The 14,091-nt window shown below is 38.9% G+C and overlaps 1 protein-coding gene across 1 annotated transcript; it reads right to left on the reverse strand.

Annotated features, from left to right (window-relative positions):
- Positions 1–611: 611 nt before the first annotated feature.
- ndnl2 (necdin-like 2) lies at positions 612–13,981 on the reverse strand. The gene is made up of 10 exons (XM_072366775.1): positions 13,585–13,981; positions 12,645–12,764; positions 11,016–11,079; positions 10,540–10,619; positions 10,351–10,445; positions 9,749–9,828; positions 9,584–9,626; positions 9,406–9,468; positions 1,498–1,612; positions 612–1,395 (listed from the first exon to the last, which is right to left on the reverse strand). Exons 1-10 carry the CDS (start codon positions 13,633–13,635, stop codon positions 1,291–1,293), a joined length of 816 nt encoding a protein of 271 aa, XP_072222876.1. The 5' UTR covers positions 13,636–13,981; the 3' UTR covers positions 612–1,290.
- Between the last annotated feature and the right edge of the window lie 110 nt (positions 13,982–14,091).

Here is a 14,091-nt window from a genome sequence, read left to right on the forward strand (position 1 = left end):
AAATGATGCAGCCTCTAAATAAGGCATTATCTGTTTTATTTCACCAATAATTTAAGACGAATTAATGAAATAACATGTACTATTGCTGTTAGCACATAGCTGCTGTTATGTGGCTACTTGCAGCTACAGGAGAGCTAAAGGAGGGAATTCTACACACACCTCTACTCGGACCACTTCATCCACACGCATGGCTGCAGCACAGCTCATTCACTCTGGTAAGAATATCCATTTTACTCAAAGTCATCGTTCACATTGTCAAAATTTGATAAATATCCTGCTATGTTGCACAAAGCTAGCAGTAGCCAACTCCGTTTGAAGTTAGCCAACTGTCACAGAGCAAGGAGTAAATAAACTGTGCTCCAGGGGGGCGTGTGGATGAAGTGGTTCCAGTAGAGTGCCTGTGTTGAAATCCCTCCGTTAGCTCGCCTATAATCGCAAGTAGCCACATAACATCACCTATGAGCGGACAGAGCCATAGTATACGTTCGTTCGTTAATTCGTCTTAAAGTATTGGTGAAATAAAAACAGATAATGCCTTCTTTAGAGGCTGCATTGTCTTTGCCCTGTTCACTCCGTTATATGGCTCGCGAGTTATCTAAATAGCTTCCGGGACCAAAAGATCTTTATTATGTCTTAATACGAAGACCCATAGAACTCAAACAAGATATGTTTACTTTTTGGCATAACTGTACTTTAATCAATACAATTTCACCTCTGTCTTGCCATCAGAAAACAATTATCTTAAAATGCTTTCTGTCCTTTATAAAAACAGCAAATTTCTACTTTCTATTCAGTCATAGCAGACTATACCCAACGCCACAGATTTGTCATTTGGCCCTTGTCTTGTCTTTAAAAATGTGCAATGGTGCCTGTGTGTTCAGAGCTATATGATATGCAGCAGATGGAATAAAGAGGGACACTTATACAAGTCTTGTAGTAGGACAGCAATGAAAAGGTGATATTTATCAGTTCACTTCACTTGTGCTAGATCTTGAAAAAAAAATTTAATAAATAAAAAAAAAAGCCTTTATTTCTATCAACTTCAACAAATATGTTATCTTAAAATCCAAGCAGTAAAACAAAATAAAAATGGATACCAAACTTGTTTACCATTAAACTTTCATTTCATCAAAAAGAGACTTGGAGAAACCAAGATTTACAGTAAGAGTTTAGTTTAGACTATGTAATCGAATCAGTAAAATGGCACAATGAAAACGAAAATATGGAGTTAAACACAGAGACAAATAATGACAAGAATAGAAATGAGAAAAATAAAACTGTAAAACTGAGTTATCTCTGGCTGCTAGTGGTGGTGCTGCTGGCCTGGGCTGCATTTGGGGTGGAGTGAGCCTCTCTGTACTGCTGGCTCCAACTCTGAGGTTCCTGTTCATGAAGCTAAGATAAAACACCAAACATTGTTAGGTACAAATATTCTGCTGAACTCATTTTAAGAGCAGTGGAAAGTAGATGTACTTTAGTCACCAACTATATACTTACTTGACCCATAAACTCAAGAATTCTGGCTTTCGATACTTCCATGTCAGCACGTTGACCCCAGCGAAATTCATGCTCAACTGGTTCTGTGTGAGGGATTCGCACATACTCCAGGTACCTACAAACAACAAATCAATCAGCTGCAGCCTAATGGAAAATATGCTTCTGCACATTAATAAGCCCATTAAACTGCACAATAAAGTAAAACTAAGCTGTACTAAGAAAAGGAGTTTAGAGTTTAAAAATTTCAAATCAAAAGTCATGGTCAAGTTACACCAAAGGAGAGGATCTGCATTTGAGATGTAGAACTTTTGGCTGTTGAAATCAGGTCTTACTATGAACCGAGAGAATTCTCACTTATCACTGCCATTGTTGTTTACATTCCACCAAGAGCAGATGCTGACGTGGCATGTGATGTCATACACGTCACAAGAATTCAGACCAAACACCCTGAATGACAATTCTATTTGTAAGAAAAACCAGATTAACTCTGACCTGTTGCGTTTGATTTACTAGTAAAATGTGTGAGTTTAATTCATGAAAAGAATAAAAATCATGATTATGTCTTGCTTTGCTCTATTGTAGACTGTAAATAAGAGGGGATGGAAGCTATGATTGATTCCCATCATAAAACCACAAAAAATGTTTATATACTTACCCTAGTGCTCTGTATTATGACTAATAAGAACAACACAACATTACGACAGCAGCATATTAATCCATGTAATCATTAATCAGATACTTAAACAGTAAGGTTATGATCTTATTCTCGTCTCTGCCTCACAGATGATGCCTCAGTTAGCCACATCAGTAGCCGGGGCTTCAGCCAGTGGGCCCCAGCGACTGCCTCAATGAGGCTTTTGGCTCCCAGCTCATAAATCATGGAAAAGGAGAGATTGCTTAATCTAAGCAGTCATTCGGTGACAATGTCAACACGAGTCAATATTGATATGCAAAGATGATCAGTTTAGCACTAACATAACACAATAACAAGCAAAATCTGAGATGAGTAGGACAGTGCACTTCTGAGTAACATCACATTTTTGTTGCATGGTGAAAGACTGTCATTTAGCAGAAACCATATTAAATAAATTATGATAACATGTAGATGGAGGCATATTGAAAAGATGTAGGAACTACTGAGCAAAGTTTTGGAGTGGCTTTGTAGTTTATCTTATAGTTCAGACCATGTGAACAGGTCAGGGCTTTGGTAATTAAACAATTTGACGCGTTTGTCTTCAGTATGGGACTGTGATCAACAGTGACAACTTGTGGTGATACTAACTGGATGGGTTTTGATACACATAATAAATCAAAATGATTCCATTGCAACAACAGAAGTACCATGAGATACAAGCTTTAGTATCAACATTCTGTACCACGTTGCCACAACATGTTTTGGTGAAATCTGTTCGTTTCCATTGATAGGAAATTATTTTTGAATTGGCTCTGTATGAATGAATTGGATTGATTTCGAATTAATTTAATTGGATTCGAATGGATTATGATTACAATTAATTGAACTCTAATTGGACTATATTATTGAAGTGCCTTCAGAAGACATTTGTTGTAATTTTACAAATAAAACTGAATTGAATTGAAAGCCACTGAACAAGATGTGCATATTTTTCCCTTTTATGAAAAGAATTAAGAAAATAATGTGAATCACAAGTGAATGTAAGTTAAAAGGGAAGTTCGTTCTTGTTTTTTTTTTTGTTTTTTTAAACCTGGACCTTATCTCTGGCATAAAGTACATTCATCTACTCACTGATAACAGTTTGGTGAAAGTCGGCGTCCTTTGGGTGTCATTTAGATCAGGGTCCTTCAACCCTGGTCCTCGGGACCCACTGCCCTGTATGTTTTCGATGTTTTGCTCCTCCACCACATCTGATTGAAATGATCAGCTCGTCATCAAGCTCTGCAGTGGCCTGATAAGGAGCCATTCATTTGAATCAGGTGTGTTGAAGGAGGGAAACATTGAAAAACATGCAGGGCAGTGGGTCCCGAGGACCAGGGTTGAAGAACACTGATTTAGATCACTCGAGATCCGTGTATATCAATATAACGGGAGTGAACGGGGAATTGACAATACAGCCTCTAAATAAGGCATTCTCTGTCTTTATTTCACCAATACTTTAAGAAGAATGAATGAACGAACGCATACAATTGCACTGTTAGTTCAGAGTTGTTGTTGTTGTTACTGGGGGCTGACCACAGCTGAAGTTGTTAAGTATAAAGACAATACAGCTTTTACCCTTGGGAGACAATGTGTTAGAGTGACGGAGAAGTCACCAGACTGAGCTTCCTCTCTTGGCAAATCTTGCCAAAACATACCTCTGCATTCCTGGTAGGAGTGTCCTAGTGATCAGTTGATCGTTTAAAGAAAAACCTCTCAAAGAAAAACAATGACATACTTGACTTTTCAAAAGACTTTAATAAAAAACTAAGCTGTGACTAGGGCTGGGCAATAAAACGATAATGAAAGCATGAAACATGGTCAATATACTGTACATTCCGATAGATTACATTCATCCTTTTGACAGACAATACGAATAGCCAATGACAACGAGAGTTGCGCCACGCTGACTCGTATAGTTTCTGTGCAGCCAAACAGCCAATCGTGTACTTTTGCCATGGCAAATTAATAAAGTATTTGGCCAATCAGTGTCTCAGAATTTTATGGTCTTGAAGCGCTGAAAATATTACCACAGCAGCAATTTCAGTTAAAAATAAGCTTGTGCAGTGCGGTAAATCAACGGGATGATGGCGAACTTCACAAGCGATTAGGCGCAGCTTCCCCTGAATTAAGTGAGATCCTTAATCCTTTTACAATGTAAAATTGTTCATTTAGATCTGTGAAACTGGTGATTTTGAGAAGGAGATTAAATCATTACTGTTAAATTGTAGTTGTCGCCTGACTGTTGATTTGAATTCTTATACTGGACTAGGCGTTGAAATGTATTGTCACATCAGCCCCACCAAGAATTTTTTCACCAGCCACCACTGGTCCAGTTCCTTTGAAAAGGTTACGGTTACATACTACATAACCAGTATTAGTTAAAGATATAAATTTTGCAGGTATGGCGAAACGTAAGATCAACAACTTTTTTTTACAAAACAAGTGCGAGAAGAGGAGAGACAAGACAGGTGAAGGGGTATAGGCACTAGGGATGCACTGAATATTCGGCAACCGAATATATTCGGTCAAATATTGCAAAAAAGCCACATTCGGTATAATAGAGTGGAAAACAAGGCCAAATAGACTGTTAGCCGCGCGTTTTAATGACACAAGCAAACAATGTGCAGTGATGCGGTAAACTTAAACTAAGTTGTCAGCAGTGAGGAGATATTTTAAAGTGCCGGAGACAGAGCATGTGAATGGAGCTGAGTGGTAAGAATAGACTCGTGGTGTGAGTGGTATCGGAGCAGGACGGAGCAATCACTCCTTCCATTTGATAAAAACTCGCCCCACGCTAGGACTATATTTTGCACGCTCCTCGCTGAGCTCCGTTCACATGCTCTGGTCAGAGATTGAAAAAAGAATAGAAACCAAAGTATCTAGAGGGGGTCCTCTGCAAGCACACACTTATTGGGATTTACCTGAGCCTTCAGTTTACATTATTAGCCTACTGTGACTAAGTAGACTTGTGCCAAAAGGACAGGATTAATTTGTTGTGGGTTTATCCAATTTTATATACTTTAGTTTTTTTGGGAAAGCACTTCTAATGCAGGTTTTGCTTGAAGGCCTACAGAGTAGATATTACTGAACTCAGTTATATAGGGCTAATGTAAACATGAAACTACTTGAACTAATATTCAAATGTCAGAATTTTCAATAAACATTTACTTTCTTGGAAAATCATGTTTAAAAATGTATTCTATTTTTACAATATTTTTACAAAAAAAAAAAAAAAATGAAATTAACAACCACATTTGGTATTCGGCTAAGTGTTTGATTTTGATTTGGCTTCGGCTACAAATTTTCTATTCGGTGCATCCCAAGTAGACACTGAAGACGAGCTAAAATGCAATAATTTGCGTTATTGATGAGATGTGGTAAAATTTTCTGCCCTCAAGATTGCAAGATATGATTGAGAACACTATCACAATTCATGTCTACACCAGAGTAATGCAAAGTTTATAATGCATGAACTTTTTTTTCCCCCTAAGATAAAATAAAAACACCCCTGCACAACAGACCTAAGGAGAAGCACCTGGATGTATGCTGTAAGGTGGCCATTGATGGTCCAAACCAGGAGGTCTTTGAGTACAAAGACTGCATCAGGAGGTTCTACAGGAACCTACATGTTCTGCCACTGGCTGTGCTTTGTGCAAGTAAATGGTGGTTAAGCTGCCATGTAACTGAGTTATAATTATTTCATGTAATTACAACTCCTAAAATAGACTGCTAGTAAAACACTTGCTTGGGGAAGTTGAAGGCACAGTACATGTGCACCTGCGAGCCCATGATCAGGTACCACCACCACCTCATTTTAAGCCAGGAAAAACCCTGTTATTGTATTGCAAAAGGCATGCTACCAATAAGCACAGTGGAAACTAAGGGGTGATAAAAGCTATAGGAAGTTATTAAGACCCAATATATGTCAATAGACTTTTTTTTTTTTTTTTTTTTTTTTTTAAAATCACGATATGACTTTTTACACATATTGCCCAGCCCTAGCTGTGACACAAGTCAGTGAGCTGTCATCAAACTACTGATGAGAATTATGTACCATCAACTTCAGAAACTGTTTATTATTAGGGGTCTAGCAGCGAAGCTGCAGAACCCTATTGTTTTAGTAGCTTTTCTTATTAGGGGTCTAGCAGCGATTTGGCCTCAGATGGACTCATGATGCCTTCCTGAGCAGCCGCGGGCTTACCTGCTGTTCTGCTAGACCCCGTATCGCTGCTTGCAGCTATATTTTGTTTTGTTCTACCCAGGATTCTTATGTTGAGTTGTTAAAAAAAACATACCTGTTTATAGTTGTGCAGTGGATAGATACAGGGAGACTGTATTGCACACGCACGTTAGAGTAAGGCTATGTTAAGTGACTCAGTAGTGATTGGATAGTGTAGTGGTAAGATTGCTGCCTTTCATGTGGACGACCCGACTTTGGATAAGCGGAAGACGATCGATGGATGGATGGATGGACGGACGGACGGACGTTAAAGTTTGAAAATGCACCACATCTCGTTCCATCACTGTCCCAGGCATATCGGAGTGCAAATCATGAAGCCATGAGGAACATTAAAATTAATGTGACAGATGTCACATAGTCACTAAATGAATGACTGTATCAAGTCTCTAAACTGAACAAGGCTTAAATATTGTGTTATCAGCTGGTTGCATGCCACAGAAGCTTAAACTGGAAAACTCTTGTCATATCGAAAGAGATTTTACAAACATATATTCAGTGATTTCAGGGACAAAGAAAATGCAAAAGTGACTGAAGATATACTGGCTTTGATAGAAATCAGATGGTTTACAACATTACACAACAATCTGGTCTCCATCTAAATGATAGCCAGTTTTATCCTAGCAGATTTCAGTGGGGAAATATCAGCTCATAATAATGTCTAGAGTGTGTGCTGGTCCAGCCACTCTACTCTTGTGAGCTGGTTGCTTCCACTCTTCTGTTGCTCTGTGGTGTGGTATAAACCAGAGTCTATGGTCTGACAGACGGTGGCTCTGCACACACCAGTACAGTACAATACAACGATCGAAACCAGACCTGAACCTGCATCTCTTTGATTCAAACCTATGACACCTGAAGCTAATGGCTGGCTGTTGTAAATGTCGGTGAACACCCGTCACGCTTTTTTCTGCAAGTTCCGTCTCCCTGGCACTGTCAGAGCCTGTCAATGAGCTCTGACACACACTATAACATTAATGTAAAGGTTACTGTTAAAAAATGTTTATTTCTCAATGCCAGACGCATAAATTGTTATTGAAAGTAAAAATCTAAATAGCTTAAACTGAACGATACTGGTTACTAAAAAATTTAAAAAAAAAACTAATCATTTCTTGCAAACACTGGTTTTACATTTTTACAGTCTACCAGTTTTGCTTATGGAATACAACATGGCTACATACTGTAGACCCGTGTTTCCCAACCCTGTTTCCCAACCCTGGTCCTCAAGGTACACCGCCCTGCATGTTTCCATGTTTCCCTGCTCCAGCACACCTGATTCAGATGAATGGGTTGTCCTCAGCCTTCTGGAGAGTTGACTTGACTCATTAATTTGAATCGGGTGTGCTGGAGCAGGGAAACATGGAAAACATGCAGGGCGGAGTGGTGTGCCTGGAGGACCAGGGTTGGCAAACACAGCTGTAGACCAACACCTTCTACTTGGATTAGTTATGTCCTCTTACACGGGCGTGTTTTTTTCTGTTTTGAGACTTGTCAGCTTCTTTTTTTTTTTTTTTTGCCCAGACACAGGTGACATGAATGCAGCAGCATTTCATACCCGCAGGTTCTTAATGTCAGTTTGGTGTAACAGGACTATAAAGGGCTGAATTAGTTTCTAGTTCGTATACCTAAAGTTCAGAGCAGACCATTTTCTGTGGTAGCTTGTTTACGAAGGATCCTATATTAGTGTTGTTTTCATTAACGATGACAATATCATTTCGTTGACGCCACTTTTTTTCATGACGATAACAAGACGGTGACGAGATAAACATGGCTCTTTGATGACTAAAAATTACGAGACTTGTGTGAGTTTTCGTTGATGCGACGAGAATGGACATAAATGTTAGTGGGTGGTCTGTCAGACGGTTAAGAAGCATGACATTTCTGCTTATTGTGCGTGTAATCTGCCAATTAAAACCTAAATAGTATCTGCTGCTGCATCCTTTCCTTGTTTGGTCACACCCACCACCTGGCATGCAACACGTCACACTGTTGTCACTCATCACAGACACTGGACTCTGATGGTCGCAAACATAGAGATGACATATGGGTGTATTTTAAATATAACCCAGCAGATAATAAAACATAGTGTATTGTGACGGGACACGGTGGCAAATGTGGCCACAAAGTAAGCGGAATAAATAGTAGCTTAATAAGTTTTCCACATACTCCTGGCGCAAATGGGCTGCTAAATTCGGGCTAAAATTAGCTTTGTTATGCTAACGTAAGTTCATTCTGTTTTTACAACTGGCAGACAAGGCCAACTTGAGCATATGTGTTCCTCATCGGCCACTCATATTTGGGGCATGTGTATGTTCATTGTACTTTAGCAAATTCTGAGAAATAAAGCCACAGAAGTAGAATGTTTTTGGCTTTTTTGGAGTAATGAACATTGATTCCACTGTTCCCACTTTATTAGAAAAAAAGTTTCTGAAGAAAACAGAATGTTTAATCCTATGTGGGCAGATTAATTTGCTTTCCCTGCTGACGAGACTGGTAAACCAGTCTGCTTAATATGTGGTGAGAAACTGGCAAACGACAAAAAGTCAAATGTTGCAAGATATTTCCAGAATAAACACCTCAGCCTTTGCTGAAAAATATCCGAATGGATTTGCTGCAGGTGGATAATTTAAGTTTGGCTTTTTATTTCATAAATACGAGGAGGATTCGAGTAGACATTGACCATCTTATTTGAAAGTAACTCTTTAAACTCTGAAAAAAACTCCTTTTTTCAGAGTTTAAAGTGTTTTTGTTCCATGCAGAAATAGAATTTAATTTTCTCTGGAGCAGTTCATTGATTTCATAAATTCAACACACTGGTTTTTTTATACGTGACATAAAAGGTAAAAAATTATATATGCAGTCTTATCTTCATTTTAGATGTCAAAAGGGTTTTGTGGCTCCCACTGTTTTCTTCTCTTTGGGAAACGGGTACAAGTAGCTCTTTGAGTGTTTAAGGTTGCTCTCGATAAATGAGAAATGATGATGAGTTAATTCATACCTTTGACGCACAAACTCATCTGTGACAACCCTCCTCACATCACCAAACTCCTCATGTTTCTCTCTGGGAGGATTCATTTTCAGAAGAGGAAACATAAAATACACAATTCAAGTTATGATGATTAAAAGTAACCCTTAGATAACACAAACAAACTAAAAAAAGCTAAATCTTGCCTTACCCTGGGTCAGCACGGAGTTTCTTAAGAGTATTCCAGATGAGGTCTATAAAACAAAACCAGCCTTTTTTTTTTTCTTTAAAAAAAATACTCAAAATAACTCAGTGAATGAATAAATGTATATGTAAATTTATGAATTTGTACTTAAATGAATGCTATAAAACTCACTCTCTCTTACAACACCTCCCTTCATGAAAATAACACTCAGGATCACAAAAAGTAGACCCATCTTTGGATTGGTGGAGCATCTAAACACAAAGGAGAACAACGTTGGTTTTTTTTTCCCTTAATAAATATGTACCACTTGAGCTTACACGGATATAGGTTATGAATATGCATTTCAGGTAGAAGTGCTATTAAAAACACTTGGAATTCTTAAACCATTTCTTGATATGTGAGCACTTTCTACACAGAACTGTTTGACAGCTGTGGGATTTGGCTTTGTTTCACTTGTTTGTACAGCTTTAGCACGTCTGCTCACAGCACCACACATGTACCAGAGCCTGGAAATAGTGAGGCATTGTACTGTCATTTCATGGCAGGACGCTAACAGCTTGGTGCATTACCTCCACTTTGTAACGGTAATGATGCATTATTACCAAGTGCCAGGTAAAAGAATATCAAGATGACAGTTATACAAAACTATTCATTTTCTTCTTACAGAATGACATGTTGAAAATAAGAAATAAAAAAAACACTGCCCATCCTCAATACATATCGGGGATATGGGAATTACTCTATGTCAAAAATATATGGCTAAGGATACTTACTCAATTGGTGAGATTCTGTCAGCTGTGTCCAAATTATTGACCAGTATATACATGTGGCTTCTGGTGTCGATTTCAATCAGTTTCAAGCCGAACACCTGGAAAAAGGACGTTTTTCATGTTGATGTGATATCTCCTAAAAGTAACATAGCAATCCTAGTGCAGCCACTGCTCCTCTTAGACTGAACAAACCTGGTCAAAAGTTCGTGCCGCCCTCTTTATAATCTCAGGGTAGATGTTTCTGTACTCTTTCACTACATGTTTCACAAGGTCTGTTGAGACACAGAAGGAGTTATTTATTACATTATTCCATGAATATTTGTTTCTTTAATCATGACAGTTTTTTAATTCTTGTTCCCCAATCAGAAATAGTGGTCTCATTTAGAGTTTTGGACACAAAAGCTGACAGAATTTTAATTTAAGAGGAAAATATACAAACACAATGCGACTCATCAAGATGACTCTTGCATCTCATTCATGATTAGCTGTTCATTTTAAAGCCGTTTACTCCTCAGACACTTTTTTCTCCTTTTTTATCATTATAGTGCATTCCACATTAAAGCTTTAAAAGGAATAATGAAGCCTTAAAACTGTACCCTATTTTCAATTCCCTATATAGCCATTTTACTGTTACAATCCCTCTGTAACCTGTTGCTGTGCTACATTACCTGCTCTGCGTACGGGCATCTTCTTTTGGTCCTTCACCAGGAAGTACTGCACCACCTCAGCGGTCTGCATGATAATCAGAAAAGGTATATGAAAGAAATCGTAATCCTTTTTGTTAATCTAAGAATCCAATCTTTCAAAGAGGGTCAGAATTAATGATGTTACATTACCCAAGGGCCAACAGTCCAAACTGAAATAATTTTGAGCCATTAGTTATATACAAATACACTGTTCTATTTTAAAAATGGCAGCTGAGGGCCAAATTAAATCTGAGTGCTAAAATCAGCTCCATGGATTGACTTTGTTTAATTAAACAAAGAGACTCAGAGGGGTTACATGAATGCCACCGAATCGGATTAATGGCTAAATTACAATAACACTGAGTTGTTAAGTTTATGTAGATACCTCAGATCAGATCAGACAGTGCCACTGAGACAGATCGGATTACTCGCGATCGGATTAAGACCCTGAGATAACTCGATCTAAACGTACACCAAACGTGCATGTAGACGGCAGAAGCACGTGGTGGATCGGATCGAGCGTTCTGAGCATGCTTGAGATTTTTTCCCAGGATCGTCACCCGGAAGTCGAAGGAGACGATATTACTGTTGTTGTCCCCACCGTCGGAAAGAAATAAACAACGCGATGGAGAATGCGCCGTTGTGCATCGCGTTGTGCCATAACCAGCTCATCACAAACTAAATGTAGAGGGACGTAGATTAATCTTGCTCTTCGTTGCCATCTTTCTCGAATGCCTGAGCTTGTTGTTGTTGTTGGTGGTGAAGAGGTATGACATGCTTTGTGCCAGTGATTCGAGTGATTCGAGAACCTTTTGCAGTTCCTAGAACCTTTTCAGGAATAGGTCTGTTTTTTCATGCATTCGGACACACAGGAACTGGGGACCACGGACCTCAGTTCCTGTAACCATTTTAGCTCCTTCCCTGAGGCAGAGTCTTTTCTGGGTTCCATTGGAGCACATATGACGTAGGTGTTTGGTGGCTGGTAGCTCCGCCCCTTGTCTGAAATATTTACTCATACGACACGGACACAACCGGCGCATTTTTAATAAGTTAAACTTAGACGTCGTCTCCTTTGTCTGAGGCGCTCTGCTCTCCTTCTTTCCTTCATGAAATGAAGAAGTATCGCCCGCTGCTGGATTCTCCGTCTCCTGACTCTCGCTGTGTGCTCTTCCAGCCTCCATCTTAGACGCCTGATGTGATCGTCCATGATTAATATCACCGTCATGCAGACCATGAACACGGTGGCCTCCTCGCTCTCCATGTTAGCTTCTTGGTGGTGTTGTTTTCTTCTCTCCTTACTTTAGCGGGTTTTCTTTTGTTGTTGAGTGGCGCTAAAGTAACACGTTACTGTCGCAGACGGCTGCATCACATCAGTCCCTGTCAAGGTCCCCGACTTATGTGCGAATGCAAAATGAAACAGTTCCCCTGGGGAAGGGCAGTTCTTAGAACTAAATTCGAGGTGGACAGTTCTTAGAACGTCTCTGTCCTAATGTGGGTATTCACCGCCATATATCCAAGGATAATTACCCTTACTCAAATAAGGAGCATAACCCAACTATAGCTATAATCGAGTTAATCTCATCATGTAATCCCACTCACTGAGTGTATTACCTTTTGATCAACCTGTGCCGCTGTGAGTTTCTCCAGCCCTCTCTGGACTTGTGAAGTGCTTGGCTGAGTGAATGTTGCATCTTCAACTTCCTCCTGAGTCACAAAGAAGCTGGATGCCCTCTACATGAAGAAACTTAGACTGAAACCATTCAAAAACTGCCCAACACAATCCAACTGTAATAATCATTACAAGAAACATTTACAACATAGTGCGATGTTCAACCTCACTTGCCTTTAAAACATGTTACTAGCAAGGCAACTGTGAGCTTAAAATCCTGATGGAGAAATTACCTTCACCAGACTGCAACATGTTAAAATCGTTTATTCTAATATAAATAGAGAGTTGCTGGTTGGTTTAAAGTAGTCCCAGCTGTTCATGGTTACAGATGAGAAAAGTCAATGTAAATATCCAATTAAGTAATTTAATTCATTTGAAACTCCTAATGCCCCAATAATAATTCCATATATCACACAGATACTTTATTTTTGGGGAAACTTTTCCTTGTGAGTTCATATAAAGAAGAGGAAAGCCTTTATTTCTCAGGTTTTCAATAAAGTGGAAGCACCAATTCCAAAAGATGCAAGAGAACTAGTCTGTTACTTCAACTTTATAAAGTGAATTTGTTTTTTTACCTGGAATTGATCTAATGTGATCACAGTGAGTTCAAACAAATGTGAAAATGCGTCTTAACCTCTACACGCATAGTTTCTCATTACTTATATCCCACTTTGTTTTCATAAACAATAGATACACATTTTACAGTATCTATATTAAATATTGCACGGCTTTTACAAGGCTGACCCTTTCTTTTCACAACCAAAGTCAAAAAGTAACTTTTTTAAAAGTAAATCCTAGCCTCAGGTGGCAGAGCCATAGCCGATCACAGATGATACAGAGATTCACAGGCATGCTTTTTCCACGGTGGAGAATCACACTTACTTTGTTCTGAGATGAGATTTGAGTGCTGGACAGCCTTTTTCTTTGTGTCATCGTGACACAGGTCCGACAACCACAGAAAAAAGACCTAAACCCTTTGTTTAGTATAAAAAGATAACAAACACACCGACGCCAAGTGTTACGGAAGCGACACAGCGAACGTTACCACTAAAATATTAGCGCTATACCAAACTAACCGCTGAAAAACTACACAGATAAGGCTTCTCATTCACTTAATTACTCTCAAGGAACGACTAAACATTGCTATAGTATTAATGTAACTTCTCAAGTGGTTAAAAAATATCAATTCATAACTTATTTTAAGAGTAAACATGGATGCACTCATATTCTTTTCGCGCCTGTTATGACGCAAAATATATGAGTCGACTTCTTATTCTCTTTTTCTTAATGGCGGTTGGTAAAGCTACTGAGATGCGCATTACCGCCACCACGTGGACTGAAATTTGGAACCGGAGATTAATATCCAACGAGACTGGGGAAAAAAATAAA

Source organism: Leuresthes tenuis, unplaced genomic scaffold, assembly GCF_036924035.1.
Source record: "Leuresthes tenuis unplaced genomic scaffold, fLeuTen1.0.hap1 SCAF_16, whole genome shotgun sequence".
In the NCBI taxonomy this organism is placed as follows: domain Eukaryota; kingdom Metazoa; phylum Chordata; class Actinopteri; order Atheriniformes; family Atherinopsidae; genus Leuresthes; species Leuresthes tenuis.